The sequence below is a fragment of the Ambystoma mexicanum genome, chromosome 4p, assembly GCF_040938575.1.
Source record: "Ambystoma mexicanum isolate Mex_15411 chromosome 4p, UKY_AmexF1_1, whole genome shotgun sequence".
Lineage (NCBI taxonomy): Eukaryota > Metazoa > Chordata > Amphibia > Caudata > Ambystomatidae > Ambystoma > Ambystoma mexicanum.
Window position 1 is genome coordinate 549162621 of NC_090927.1, and position 15714 is coordinate 549178334.

The 15714-nt window shown below is 41.5% G+C and overlaps 1 protein-coding gene across 2 annotated transcripts in view; it reads left to right on the plus strand.

Annotated features, from left to right (window-relative positions):
- The window catches only part of MYOM2 (myomesin 2), a 578568-nt gene that overhangs the window by 179603 nt on the left and 383251 nt on the right, over nt 1–15714 (plus strand). For both annotated transcript variants that reach the window (XM_069606094.1, XM_069606095.1), the window contains 2 exons: nt 3313–3401; nt 5344–5391. In XM_069606094.1, the coding sequence (XP_069462195.1) occupies nt 3313–3401; nt 5344–5391 (137 nt within the window). The remainder of the gene's footprint in view (nt 1–3312; nt 3402–5343; nt 5392–15714) is intronic.

A 15714-nucleotide genomic window follows, 5' to 3' on the forward strand; every position in this document is an offset into this window, starting at 1 on the left:
ATCTATCCTAATTCTCCTTGAGCTGTCCTCTGCCTTTGAGACTGTCGATCACTCTGATCTCCTTAATACTCTCCTTCTTCTTGGGATTCATGATCAAGCCCTTGTCTAGATTGAATTCTGCCTGATACCTTAGCAATGCTCTGTCTCCTTGAGCAACAACACCTCTCAACTCACTCCTCTAACTTGGTGTTCCACTAGGCTCTGTCTTGGGTCAGTTCATCTTTAGACGGTATCCTCTGCTCGTGGGATGCTAATCTACTTCTTTGTGTTCTTGTGCCCACTCTTTACAGATGACACACAAATCTTGTTTTCTTTTTCTGATCTCTCATCTGATCTCTCTATCACAATGTCCAACTGTCTATGAGCCATTACAAATCTGATAGCTTCAAACTCTTTGATTTTAAACAATACCAAAACAGAGGTGTTCTTCTTTTCTGCCAAATGCTCCATCTCATCTCTTCCTCTGCCGATCCAGTTCCCCCTAAGACTCTCTCCTACTCTTCTTCAGCTAGAAGCCTCAACATCATATATGACCCATCTCACACCTTCTTTACCTTCATCTCCAAAACTGCAACAGCAGCTCACCTCAACCGCCTACATAGGAATATCAGGCACCTCCATCCTGTCACACTGCCACACATCTCTTAACAACTCCTGTTTTCTCTCAACTGGACAACTGGGCCAGCATCCCCTTTGGTTTCACCTTGCATGATTTCTGAACCCTCGATAAGATCATTAGCTTTCTTTGAACTCCCTCACTTCACATCTACTTCCTCGTACTGTCACCAAGCTGGATGACTGATGATGCAAAACAGAGCCAGATTAAAATTTCTTCTCTTGGTTCACAAATCTATCCACTGTATAGCACCTCTGTATGTATCCTCCTGTATCCAACTCTGCACGCATTCTCGTAATCTCCACTCTGGCTCCCTTACTACCCTTGTGGATCCTTGCCCTCCTTGTGCTTCTGCTCTTTCTCTCTTCTTGCTCCACTTTTATGTAATTCTCTTCCCATGGACATCTGAGAAACAGTCCACATGGATTTGTTCCAAACCAAACTGGAATCCTACCTTCTCACCTCTGAGTTACCCTCTTAACCTACCTCTCATCTGCCTTCTAGCTAACATGTTTCCCTTGCATCTAACATGCCTCTGTACCTCACTTTATCTGCCTCCACTCTAGCAATTCCTCTATCATGGTCACATCCCGAGCACTACCTCCACTTTGAAATGTTTAATGTTGGTTGTCCTTAATCTATGTATGTCCCCTTATGTATTTGAATGTACTCCTGCCTCTCCACATATGCAATACATCCTCCATCAGCACTTTCAGAAAGAGCCTCAAAGCATAGCCGCCCGCCACTGCTATCAGGTGTCTGTCCTAATCTGCTTATCCTTCCTGAAAACATTTTCAACTGCCACCTTTTCAATATTTCAATATTTGAACCATTTAAGGCGCTCTGAGGCCCTCTGGGTAGAGGAAGGGCTAAACAAAGCTTCAAATGAATAAAGACATATTGTCCCTGGTGACTGTTTTTTACTCTCCTCCACAACCTGATCAGAATGTCCCTCAAACACATCCCATTGTAAGAGGCTCACTGCTTCCAGTCAAGTCTGATTTCTTATCTATTGTGCATTCTTTTGTGATCAAACGAGCATTGTTCCTCCCTGTATATAATTCTAAATAAAATAGTTTGCATCTCATTGACCTCTAACCCCACATCCACTGCTCCCATTTATGGTTTACTGCTGAACCTATCTCTTCCCTTCTACTTTATCTTTCATGACACATTCATGTAATCATTTTCATTTTCACTTCTTCACACATTAGCTGTCCCTTTATTCCTTTTCTATGAATATTTTTCTAAATGTTGTGTAATATAAGTCTATGTGTCGTGTGTAGCAAAGGTCACACAACTTCTGTATGTTTAGTAAAAACTGATTTAAATATGACTCCATTATCATTTTGGAATGTCTTGTTATCTTAATTGATTACTTGCATACCCAGTGTCCTTCAGTACATCTAATGAATCCCCCTTGAGGTGTTTTGTGATAGTTCACATAGTTTTAATATTTTTGTTAAAAAGCATTAGTAGGCTAACATGTAGAATTATTATTTTTCACATCATTGATAATACTCATCAATGTCTAAATTAGGGAATCAATCCGGACAGGTTAGGTCGGATCTGTTACAACAGAATTGACAGCTGCTTCCCTGCATACGTTCAGACTTTCTGAAAATCATACATGTGAACAATATAGGTTTATGTAGCTGATTTCAATCCAGACAAATGAGGTAAAAGGCTGATATACCCACAGATGGGCCTAAGTATGTTGGGGATTCAAGTGAAAGTTGACACTCCACAAAATATCGCTTCCGCAATTCACAGTTGAGAGCAGTTTTTGAAAAAAAATATGTGATGACTTCATGCCTGAATATAGTACTTATTATCAGTGGTCGAAATGAGCAGGAACAGTCAGGAGCGGCGTTCCACTACTTTTATTTTTTACTGTTAGCGTTACTACTTTTTGCAACCATTTCCACCATTCCAGAACAGATTTTTTGTGTTAAAGCACATTTCTCCACTTTACCACCGAATAGCAGTTACAGCTAAACTGAAATCTATTTCATCTTAATTGGCTGTCAACCATCATGGCTGTAACCCTTGAAAAGTGTGTTGCACTTTGCTCCCTTCCTGTCTACTCTATCCCCCGCCAGGGTCACAGTTCCACTACTTTTTTTGGTACACTTCCACCACTGCTTATTATAGTTTGATAGTTGTTGCATTGTTGTCAGATAGTTCTGAAGACATTCTATTTCAGATGTAGCCAGTATTCTTTATAAATTATTAGTTAATAAAGGAGGGAACAACAAGAGGAAGTTAGAAAATTGTTATCTGAGAGTTGAAACCCTATCATTGTCTCTGCCCCAGGCATAATTGCAGGAGAAATCCAGTGTGCATTTTTCATTCCTGTATTGCTCTTTCATTACTCAATGGCGGTTCTTGCAGAATTGATTCAGAGGCAATCTAAATTTAATGAGGCAAGATGTCTGCCTGAAAACTAATGCCGACTCCGGCATTGCTTTCCATTGGTTCGAGGATCTGCACGTTGGGAAATGTTTTGACTTTTGAGAAACCATGGATCTTTCATTGGATGTCCTAGTTGTTTTCACATTTCGTGTGATAAATGATGAACATTTCTTAAGCCTCCCTCCGATACTCCGTCACATGTTCGTAAACTGGTAAGATTATTTTGTAAATTGGATAATACTTTGAATGATCTCCCATGTCTTTTCTGTTTATTTCCCTAGAACAAACTTTAACGACACTGCCACTTATACAGCAGTAGCAACAAATGTCCATGGGCAAGCTTCAACCAACGCCGCGGTGATTGTAAGACGTACGTTTGCATGTAGCTGTGTGTGCTTACAGGCTGAGTAGTTGAGGTTTCACTTCGACTTGAATTCACCAAAGTATATTTTCCAAAAATTTGTATTCAAGTCTTATTTGCACATTGTGCCAAAAAAGGTGATATGCACGTTTGTCTGTTTGTGAGCGCACCATGGTGGTGGTGATGGGACCTGGATAATGTCCCTAAGGAATTTGTGACAGACTGTTTGCTGGCAGGAGCGATGCCTGCAGTCATGCAGTACATCTGCATGTTTGAGGCATAGGCACATGTTTTATGGCAATTCTGCATATGTACTTGAGTTGCACTATGCTGCAGTTGTATGTACAGTGCAAGTGTACAACGGTGTATGCGTTGCACCATTTCAACCACTGGCCAAGCTCCAATTCACATATGGAATACATATAATTCTATGTTAAACATCATAGAAATGCAGCTCTCTGCTAATAATGAGATCCAGGGAAGTGCTCTCATTTTGTGCAACATCTCCGTGTGCACAAGTGGACCCTCTACATGAAAATGGGTATCTGATATTAACAGTATCCCTTGTGGTGTTGCAGGAGGATGAAATCTCTCTTCTCACTGTCTCAAAATGGCTTACATCCACAGGAATACCATACCATTGGCCACAAATCAAAGATCACACTTGCAAACTAGCCATGCTCACCTCACTTAAACCTGATTACAGGTGTGGTTGATCACCATTTAGCTGTTGTCTGCCTGCAATATGTGCAACACCAAGTGAACCGAAATTGGCCTTAAATGCATGGCTTCATGACCAAGAACATGCTTAAGAGCCAATCAGACCCAGCAAACCCATCACTTCCTCATTTTCACTTGTCAGAAGTACTAGCCCTCCTTACAACTAGGTCTCCTATTTGATAGTACCCACTAGTTCACTCCACAAGTTAGTGCACTTTCTAAAGTGCCTTCTATTTTCGATTGCTGGACGGGGTCCTTCCACACCCCCAGCCCATGCCATTGCTATTTGCCATCTGAATTAGCACATATTTACAACCTTTCCGATACAGTCACATGACCAACTCCAAAAACTCTGCAACCTGTCTACTCGACTAATGTGTTGTCTCTGGCACAACAATCACATCCATAATGTACAGTTTTTCTGTACATTGGTTGGCCATGACGGAAAGATCCCAGTTCAACAATGTTTGTATAGCATTTAAAGAACTGCACACACATATCCTGCCCTAACATCGCCCAGGCTCTCTTAATTTGTGAACCAGACCAAAGCCTATGATTTGCTTCCCTCAATGTGTTGATCACCCGTCATGCTGAAATGTACATACATGGGAAGCCAGTCGCTTCACATTCAGGGGTCAAAGTTGGAGAACTCTCCTCAACCACACCTGAAACTTGAAGATAAGTAAGCCAAATTCTGCATTTGGTGGATGATACCAACATTTCTGTGATGCACACATCCTGGTAGCTCACTGCACATTCTATTCGTCTGCTGCATTCTAGTAGCTCTGAACTGCAATGGAATCCTCATCGGCCAATCAGATAACCTGCGACCAATTACATCTGCTGTCACACATGTTGGGCCTGATTGACAAAGCGTGTTTCAATGGGATTGCGCCATTGTAAAATGCTTTTATTCATCAGAACGTTGTCTTCATAACTGTGGTGGGTTTCTTCACTAAGGTGTCCTTAATTTCATGCCAGACTTAGTGAATCCAAATGTTTCCAACAACATGAATTTACCAGATGCTTTTACCTCAAAATCCCCTACAATACTCAGAAGCAGACGCATAGCGACACTCACACACTTTACAAAAGCATTTTACGAAGATGAAAAAATTGGCTCTTCCAGCTTCATTCTTTTTTAGTGTATGTAGGCATTTTCATAAAAGTGCTTTTTTTATCACCAATGACCGTTTATCGATTTAAATGGCCATTTTCTCCTCTTTTGCAGGGTTCCGAGACGAAGAGCCTTACCATTCCGTTCTACTGCCCATTCACCGTAAGTGATTGTTGCTAAGCTCTCAGACAAGACAGTGGCTTTCACAGTAAATATGTATATATATATATATATATATATATATATACCTTACTACCTGATCAGATCAAAAATAAACACACACACTAATGTATTGCACCGTTTTAATTTTTAATACTTAATCCTCGTTTTACATGGTACTTTCCCTGCAAGGGTGGTTGAGAACTTTGTAATCAAACTGATTATTAGTGTGTGGGGATGAGCTTCTCACTAGCTTGGTTTAGTGGGTCGGGTGTGAGCTTCTCACTAGCTTGGTGTTGTGGGGGGTGAGCTTCTCGGTAGCTTGGTTTAGTGGGGGGGAGAGCTTCTCACTAGCTTGGTGTTGTGGGGGATGAGCTTCTCACTAGCTTGGAAAACAAATACTGTAATTATTACACACATAGCACATATTTGCATAGAAACAGTGTATCTAATTCTCTATGAACAAAATTAGTTTTCGCCGTTATAGTAAACGTTTTGCATTAATTTAGAATACAGAGATAACATTCCATCCATTTGGACCGTATGACGGCCGGACATTACAGCAAATGGGTGGTACTGTCTACCCAGAACTTGTTCATAGTATGAATGCGACTCAAAGTTGATAATTGGTACTTGAGAAGAGGTACACAGTAAACCTTTGGGTGATGACTTCAGCTGATTCAAACTAGCAGACTAGATAAGAGTGGTTTCCCGGATGTTGTCTGGCACCATTCATACATTTTCGAAAGGCATATGATGGGAAAAACCAAGTCAGACCGTCGGCGTTTTGACTGGGCTGAACCTGCAATTCCTGCAGGAGAGACTGGAGACTGGCAAGATCAAGCACACAGACCTGAACCTTTTCTAGCCAACTGTGACGGCTAATGTATCTTAAAGTGTGCAGAAATCGTTCATGGGGTCAGACTGGGATGAGAAATAGGCCCGGACAACCCAAAAAAAGTGGCCCACCCCTCGCCTCAAAAAAGTGGCCCACCACTCTCCTCACAACCCTTGACCTCGGATGACATCACCAGAAGTAATATGATTTGATCCCACCCCAAAGTGACATCCTGGGAAGCGATGAAACATGACCTTTCACCCCTTGACAAAACAGGAAGTGGCATCAAATAGCATTGTTCCCAAGTACACAACAAAAAATATGGTTATGATTTCACTAATGTGATATACATTTCATACAAGAATGGATCACCATATATATCATTAATATCTGTGCGTATAGATCCACATTGTCAAATTACTGTGAATGCAAGCAGACGTCCAAGGCCAAATGATATGTTATTGCATAGCACATATGCTTAAGATTTTTTTTTATAGAACAGATATGCATACAATATCACCCAACGTGCGTTGGTACTCATTTATCGACCTAAGAAGGATGAACGGATGAGATGACCTTGCTGGGATTTGAACCTGCAGATCAGACACACATCGCAGCAGCAAGTGCTCAACCCACTGAGCTATTAGATCGGCTATCGTAAAATGAGCAATTATTCTGTGGTGGATACCATTAAACTGGTAACTGCGATTTAACAGCAGACCAGTTAAGTTCATCGGCAGTTCTGGTGCAAAGTTGGCCGCATCAAGCCTGCATGTTTCTACTTTCAGGCTTCAGAGTTTGGCAAAATAGGGAAAGCAGCGCACTCACAGGACATCCCCTACTCTGAGCACTCGTTACCTCATACATGTTAATGTTAATGTTAAAGGACATTTGTACTGCGCACTATCACCACCGGAGTGGTCCCTTGGGGCTCTGCGGGCTCTGAAAGAGGAGGGCAGGTTGAGTTAGTGGGAGGAAGCAGGAAAAGTGAAAGAGAGCAGTGATGTGCTCTTGGCGGCCTCAGCCCGGTGGGTCCTTTGGCTGGGCCTGGGTTGTTTGCGGCCGGTAGTCATCGTGTACTGTAAGAATGTGTGTTTTTGTTTTGTTGTTGCAAGGTAGTGAAGTTTGTGTGGTTTGTTGTGCTGTAGGTTTTGGTTGTGTTTGGTTTGGAGTTTGAGAGGTGTATGCAGAAAGGGAAATTGGTAGTACTGTTGGTTAGTTTGCGTGTCTATCCTGAATTGAGGCGCTCAGCTTGCGTAGTCTCCCCTGATGCGGCTCTGTCCTAATCTGGGTCCGACTGGTATACAAGGTTCCTTACTCCTCTGGCCCCCACCTCTAATATGCTCTCTCATAGCTCTCTCATAGCTCCCCTTATCTTCCCTTCATACTCCTGTGGCCAGTGCACCTACCAATGTCAACCTCTCAGGTAGTGTTGTGATTGCCAATATCTCGACAATTCCACACTACTGCGGTACCTGGCGGTAACTAAGGGCCGGGCGAAAGTGTTGGTGGGATTGTCTGGGGTAGTTGACTCAGTCTCTGTGCGTGTCCGGTGTCACCCATCCACGTGCCGTAGGAGCTACCCTCTCGGGTCGGGGATGTCCGTGTCCTTTCCGGTTTAGTCATCCTTTTTCCGGTTTTGGTTTCCAGATTTAGTCTGTGGTGTTGAAGAGCCAGGTTTTTAGTGATTTCCTGAATTTTAGGGGATCTTCAGTGTTTCTTATTTCTTTTGGGATGTTGTTCCAGGTATGGTTTGAGTTCCAGCCGGATTTCGTTGCTTGATCGGAGGGGTCTCGTTGGTTTCTAGACTGTTATTTTCTTTTGTAGGAATTCTGCTCCTTGTCCGCTGATTGCTCTGTGCGTTATGCACATTGTTTTGAAGGTGATGCAATGTTTTACTGGGAGCCAGCGTAGTGTTTTTAGGGCTGGAGTGATGTGGTCTCTTCTGGATAGTTTGAGGAGTAGTCTTGCTGGTGCATTTTGGATCCGTTGCAGTTTCTTCAGGAGGTATTCTGGTATTCTGAGGTAGAGGCTGTTTGCATAGTTGATTTTTGACATGATTAGGGCGACGATAGTGAGTGTTTTGTGCGTGAAGGTGAGGAAAGGTAGAATTCTACTTGCCATGTGGAGGAGAAAAAAACATTTCTTCACTGTTGCATTTATTTGTGGTTCCAGGGTTAGGGTGCTGTCCGTTAGGACTCCCAGGTGTTTTACTACTTTCGATGGTGTTGGTACGTTTCCCATTTCCGTAGGCCATGGGATGGTGGTTTTGTTCTCTTGGTCTTTGGATACGATCATGATTTCTGTCTTTCCTGGGTTGATTTTCAGGTTGTTGGCATCCATCCAGTTGAAGACTTCTTTTAAACAGTCGATTAGGGTTGAATGGTCGGCATCAGTGTCTTTGATTTTGTAGATGATCTGAGTGTCGTCTGCGTAGTTGTAACATGTAATGTTGTATTTTTTGAAGATTCTGATGACCGGAGTCTGAAAGATGTTGAAATATAGTGCAGATAGTGAGGATCCTTGTGGCACTCCACAGTCGTTAACTCGTGGAGTGAATTTGCAAGGTTTGATCCATACGGTTTCTGTTCTGTCTGCTAGGAATGATTTGGTCCAGCAGAGTGCTGTGCAAACAACATGCAAACAAACATCCTGAACAGGATGCCAGGGAGATGGGAAAGCTAGACACATTACAACACAGTATTCATTGTGGCACAATGAAGTCAATGGCCACTTGATGTGCTATGGTCAAATATTTCTACACTGTACAGAAGCTCTTAGGCACAAATATTATGTAAAGAGACCGAGGACACCGAGATGGAATGTCTTGTGATGATCTTAACAGAGACAATGGCAAAACAAAAACCTTGCTATTACGGCAACTTGCGAAAGTCAAAATACATAGTCCGAAATGGGTGCTTATTCTACTCTAAAATGGGTTGTTTATCACTAATATCACTAATACATATTTACCATTAATACAACAGCACAGCAACTCCAGGGGCCCCGGCCTCTCAACTTTGCATGCTGCAGCAGCATGTGAATGATGCATGCATCATAATTTGTGATGCACACATCATGCATGCAAATCAATCATCAAAGCTAGGTAACATGTGTTACCTAGCTTTGATGAATGATGCCATCGCAGGTGTTTTTTTAATTTTAAATATGTATTTTTTTCCAATTTCTTTTTTTATAATCCGGCCCAGGCATGGCCAGAAAATGGCCCCTCCTACCAAGGGACGATGTCAGCCCAGCCACAGGCCAAGAGGTCGAGGGGCCAATCCGACCCTGAGATTTGTTCACACCTCAATGGGCTACACATATCCAGGACCCAAGTCGAGGGTTGACAAGGGTGGAAGGAGGCCAGCCACTTTTTTCTCTCAGTGCCCACAGCTAAAATGAGAAAAATCGAATGTCCTCTTTGAATTCATGAATTAAAGCCGAACTCGGGGATCAAACACAGTTGTCAGGTTTGCAGACTGGACACTTCACCACTGCACTATATAAGCTGATGAAAAATAACAAACAACTAAAGGTGAAATGTCCCATTTCGGGTACTGCAAGTTCAAGGGAAAACATTTGTATTGGTCCTTGGAGATCAAAACATGCACACCTTTTAAATGCAAACCTTTTAACGGTTTCAAAAACCGTATTAGAAGAACATAACATGTGTGTTGATTTTATGAAAGGCAAATGCCAATTGCCCTGTGCAATTTGGGTGGTTATGCAAATACAATTTAATTAAATATGCATATTTCACCTTGATATGCTAATTTCTGGTGAGGTCATATCCCATTAAGTTTGTTGATGAGTGCCCCCACTTTAATTTTTAGGACTTGACCACTGCACACATCTATAGCTTACATTAAACTGGGCACAGGGACAGAGACGTTTTTATGGGAGGGCAAAAGGGGCACTTGCCCAGGGCCCCCAGCTTGGAGGGAGGCCCCACAAGGCTGCCTGATCTAGAGACATAACATTCCATTGTTCACCAGACTTAAATAGCACATGTCAGGATATTGTATGGCATGCTGCTGAGGTTCTAAATCCATTGCCTGTCTGTTTTGACAAGTACATTCCGCCTTGATCAATTCATCATTTAATGACTTCTGTGTTCACTGTGGTATACATACATTGTGTGTTTTTAATGGCACAACTCTGTAGCATTCTTTCCTTCCTGTGGAAAGTATGTTGATCATGTGCAATAGCTAAATTTGAAATGCATATTGATAAATTGATCGCCACAATTGTTTAGTAGTTAGCTCAGTGTTTTAAGGACTCATTCCAGAGATATATGTGTTCATATGCAAGATTAAAATAGCATATTACAGCGCAGCTGGCTGAGCCTTTCCTATGTTTGAAGTTTATAAACCTGCCTGCATAGGTACCTGGTTTTATAGCACAACAGGTGCTATTATCAGCAATGTACCTGCACCAGATAGGGGTTGCTATAAAAACTAATATATATCATCTGTATGGTGAAGGTCTAGACATTGGTTTGTTCACATCGGGTGTTATAAAACCTAGGCAATCAGATCCCATGATGAGCAAAAACTGTTGGTCCAAGAGTTGAATAAGTATCCAAATTCAAGACTGTGGAACAAAAGCGTTCATTCTTGTATCCTGGCTTTGTCAGCAGATGACACAGTGATCCTGGTCAAATCATCTAACATATCTTACATTACTGTGCTGTCTTCTGTGACGTGTGCCTTTTGTGCATGCAGTGGTATTGTTTAACCCATTAGTTGATCTTTCTTCTTATGTCAGCTATTTGACTGGAAGGGGTGGTAGACAGAAGAGAGTGGACCAGATGTTACAGTCCTCAGGCGAGCATATTTTAAGGTCTGCTCCTTTGACACAAAAAATGGTTTGGTTTTTTGTAAAAGTGAAAGTTTTTTTGCATGTTTATAAATGACAATGCACAAGCCATTGTTTTTGAAGTATTTAAAGCTTTAAAATATGAAAGAAAACCCCAAATCAAATGTGTTAAATAACATTGATTGGTATGCTGGTACTTATATACTTCCCTTGATGATGGAGAGAATTAATCTAGAATCATTCCCATTTTGCGTAACACCCTTCTATAATATTTTATTTTTTAAAATGGTCATGTTTGGTAATGTGATGTGTGTACTTCCCAAGTCAGTTTTATAAAATTAGATTGTTTTAGATCATTATAAGAACTGAAAAAGAAAGTGTTCAAATGCAGAAATTGCAGAGTTGGCACACATCCAACCCTTAGCCAATGTGGGATCCTGGTCATATAATGTAATCTTGTATTGCCTAACTTCTCAAAATTGCCAGTCCGTAATCCTTTCAAAACTGTCAGCCCTACAGAGTGATTTCCTTCTCAGGGTATTATCTTCATAAAAGCCTCATTAATTGTTCCACTATGGAGTTGCTTCCACTAGAATAGTGAGCATTGATATATTGCACACCCCAGGCACTTGTTCCTTTGATCTATACTGGCAACACTATTTGAAAACCATATCCCACTTCTTATCTCAGTGTTCCTGAATACAGATACCTTCCTGGTAGCTGCTACTCTGCATCCACTATCCATGCTATGGTATGCATAGCTTTCTCCTTCAATTGGTCTCCTCTATCCATGCTTGAGCCATTTTGCATTATGTGAGGCAGCTAATGCAAGTTCTCTCTTTATTTTGGGTTACATTTACCTTTTACATATGGTCCTGCATTAATACTACAGGCTGCATACCTTCCTGGATGCTTTTAATAAAAAAGTATCCTGTATCTATTCTAGAACAGAAGTAACCTCTTCATGGACTGCTAATGTTGACCTTCAAATGCTACTTGTTTATCATTCGGATTAGAGCAAGAATGATGAGGGTAATGGAACTTAAAGGGAGTAAACATGCTTATTTTGAATGTTGCAAGGCAGCATATCAACCTATAGGTTGTGATCCGGACGAGGGGGTCGGGGTTGCTTCATTCCTTTGGTTTGGTGGAGGGGGGCCCCACAGATGTCCGTGCCAGGGCCCCAAACGTGGTTAAGATGGCACTGCACAGGGGACACCGAATACCACGTTCTGAATGCAAGTACCATGTTTCTGCAAGGGGCTTGTTAGATCCAATAGTGGACACACTGCCATTATGTCTAGTCTCGATCAGGATGGTACATATCAGAAAAGAAAAAAAAAACAGATGAGAATAATAAAAATGTTATGCAGTAGTCTAAGTGACACCCCACTCCCTGCAGTACTGATAAACCAATTATTTTAATTAAAGCAGTTTCTAAAAAGAGGCCCTTTCATTTAGAGTTGCGTTATGCCGCTCATGTCTACAGCAAATTACTTACATTTGTGCATGAAATGTCTCTCGGTTATGAGTGGAATGTTTGGTACTTGGATACAAAAAGCCACATCAAGCGATCAAATTGATCTGCACTTGAATCCTGACATGCACCTGACACACGACCTATATATTGTCCCTAGGTGACAGAAAACGTGCCCTATTTTGCCTGAAAAAATCAATACCTTCTAAATTCCTTTTTCCCCAGGTCACGAAAATGCTCAGTGTTGCTGAAAAACTGCCCTGATTAGAAAACCAATTCTCTCAAAACTGAAACCAATCTTTCCATCATCATTTCATAATGCAAGTTCTTACAATGCAAAATCAGATCCCTTCCACTATCCCCAAAAAGTAATTAATTACAAGATAGACAAATATCCCTCATCTAAAATAAAACTAAAAGCTGTCCCTCACTAATCGAGATGTAGTCCACCAACCTCAAGTCTTCTTGGGCACATGGAAATGGGGCAAGTAAGCCCATGCATGCATACATGTGACTATACAATGCCTTTCCTATGCCAGGTCACATAGACAGCACCCTGTATGTTTAATTTGTTGAGGGGACAAGGATCAGCACGTGTGGTGAGCATACAAGAGAAAGGGGAGAACAAGAAGTTGGATTCTGTAGGAAGAAAGGCAAAGTAGGGAAGGCTTTGAGGAAGAAAAAAGCAAGAGTATGGATCCTCAAGTTCAGAACGTAGGACCCAAAATGAAAGGAAGCAGAGGAATCTTAAGGCAGAGAAAGAAAATGATGCAGTGGCAGGGAGGGAAGTGTTCAAGGATAAGAGTGTGGGCCACAGTGGAAGATCTATGGCAGGGACATAGTGGGATGGGGAAAAGGTCCAAAGTAATGGAAGCTATTTAACAAAGGGAAGTGTAGGAAAGGGACAGGACATGGGGATTGCCATCATCAGAAAATGTAATTGAAAAAAAAGACACATTACAAAAGGTCTATTCAAAAATTATGAAAAATCTAATTATTTAAAGAAGAAATGCACAAAACAATACATATGGGACACTAAAATGATTCAGAGTTATTATACTTGGATGTAATGAATGAGAATGTAAAGTAAAGCAAAATAAATTATATTTATTTTAGTTTCGGTTTTAATTGAACACAATCCTATGTTCAGGAAGCAACAATGGGCTGCACCACATTAGGGGATACAGGGGCTCATTAGGTAGTTACAAGCAGGAGCAGCCCTTACACAACAACATTTATCAGTGGCTTAGCATTTAGGGTAGCAGACAATAGTTTCCAAAAAAGCATGAAGAGCAGTCATGGTTTCAACAAAAAGTGTCACAAATCATCTCTGGTTTCTGAAGAATATCAAATCCAATCAAGATGTGCTGTACACCTGCTTCTCAGACAAACAGACAATCCCGATATTTGCCCCACTCATTCAATACTCTATGGTCTTCCTTTTAAAAAAGGTCACAACAGGTTAGTCAAAATGGGTTGTCATTCAACATCTATTTACCCTAATATCCTAACACTCTGGATCCTCCCCTCGCATCACGTCGAAACAAACCTGATATTTAAACAACGTGTACCATAGTTGCCTCTTCAGTAGCAAACTCTCCTGCCTTGAAAACAGGTGCTCCAACTATTCCAAATGCTGTCCACTAAATTGCGAAATTTCAGACAACTACAGCATCACGACCAAGTGACAATTCGAATCATGGAATCCAGCCTTCTCTTCTGCTACTCTGTGGAGTGCATGTTACAGCTCCCGATAGTGCAATAACAAGGCACAGACATGTGATTTCTATAGCTGCAGAATTAATTCCTCCTCATGAATCACCCATTCATATAAAGCTGCCCCATGTTCAATAATGACCCTATCAGTGTATCTGCGCGAAAGCCTTGTCTGTAGAATGTTTGCAGTCGTGCCCCTGTGGCTGATATCTGTGCTTCACAACAAACACACAGATATTGGAAAAAGTCTATTCCCTAAACAATTAAATATGACATTTTATTAGCATAATATCATAAACAAATTGGAATCCAATTGCAGCACAGTACCTTACAATAAAACGCTTGTTACGAGACAATTTAAAAGGACATGTCATTAATTTTGTATATGAGTAAACAATTAAATACTATCCTGTTCAAAACAATATTAACAAGCTCCATACTAAATTCGATGTCTCCTACCAAGCCCCAATTTAATCAACTGTGGTTGTAGATTCTTTCGAACCTCTTAAAGGGAACCCCAATATTTCAAACAATCTTGACTGTTTCAAGGTTATGCAAACTAGACAGTGGAAAGCTCCTAGCATGTCCCCACAGTATATATGCTTTAACCTTATACCTTTCACACGGGAAACAGTACACGGCAGGGCAGGGCCAGGATCTGAAGACTCTCCTGCATGTTCAGTCATCTCTTCTGCCACCTACTTTCTTCTGCTTTCAATGTCACTCAGAGGACTTCTCAAGGTCCACACACTTAGACTTAGATCCTCCACTTGCTGTAGCAATGTCATAGCCTTCCCAGTGTCCAAGGAACTAATGTGATGAGACAGCTAAGTTGAATGCCAATTTATAAGGTAAAGTCAACCACTAGCCAACACACCCGACACCTTCAACTGTCCACCCAGTTTCATGTTCCATGCTCTGTCCCCCATTCTAGCCAATACTCCTACCAACACTGGCAATGGATTAGGCATCCTGGACACAGTCTCTAGGGGCCTCTCAGGTGGAGGGCAACACATGTGAGGGTTAATACCCTGTCCTTTCCTCTCCCCTAAATCAACACCTTGGGCTTAACCACGTCCTGCTTTGCACTTGGGCAGGTGATCCATTGAAGATACCTCACCGCCTTCCAGTATTACCATTTCATTTCTCACTGCACTTATTTTCTTGTAGCCTTAATACTTCTCTACCTGATACTTAGCATTGAACCTGGGGTTCAGTAGCATGAGCCACTGTGCAACCTGCTACTTGAATCGTTTGACCTTATGGTCAACATCAGAGCCATTGGAATGAGGGGGTGGTAGTGCAATAGAGGTATGCATGATGTCATGATTCTCTAAGAATATTTTCCTAGTTCCTGATGTGAATGAAACTACATTAACCATCACAGCCTCCCTGTTGATCCCCTCTCTAAAAATATCCTCCAGAAAGTTGATCATCACCGATGTGGATGCCTCTAAGATGGCGCATTTTTTAA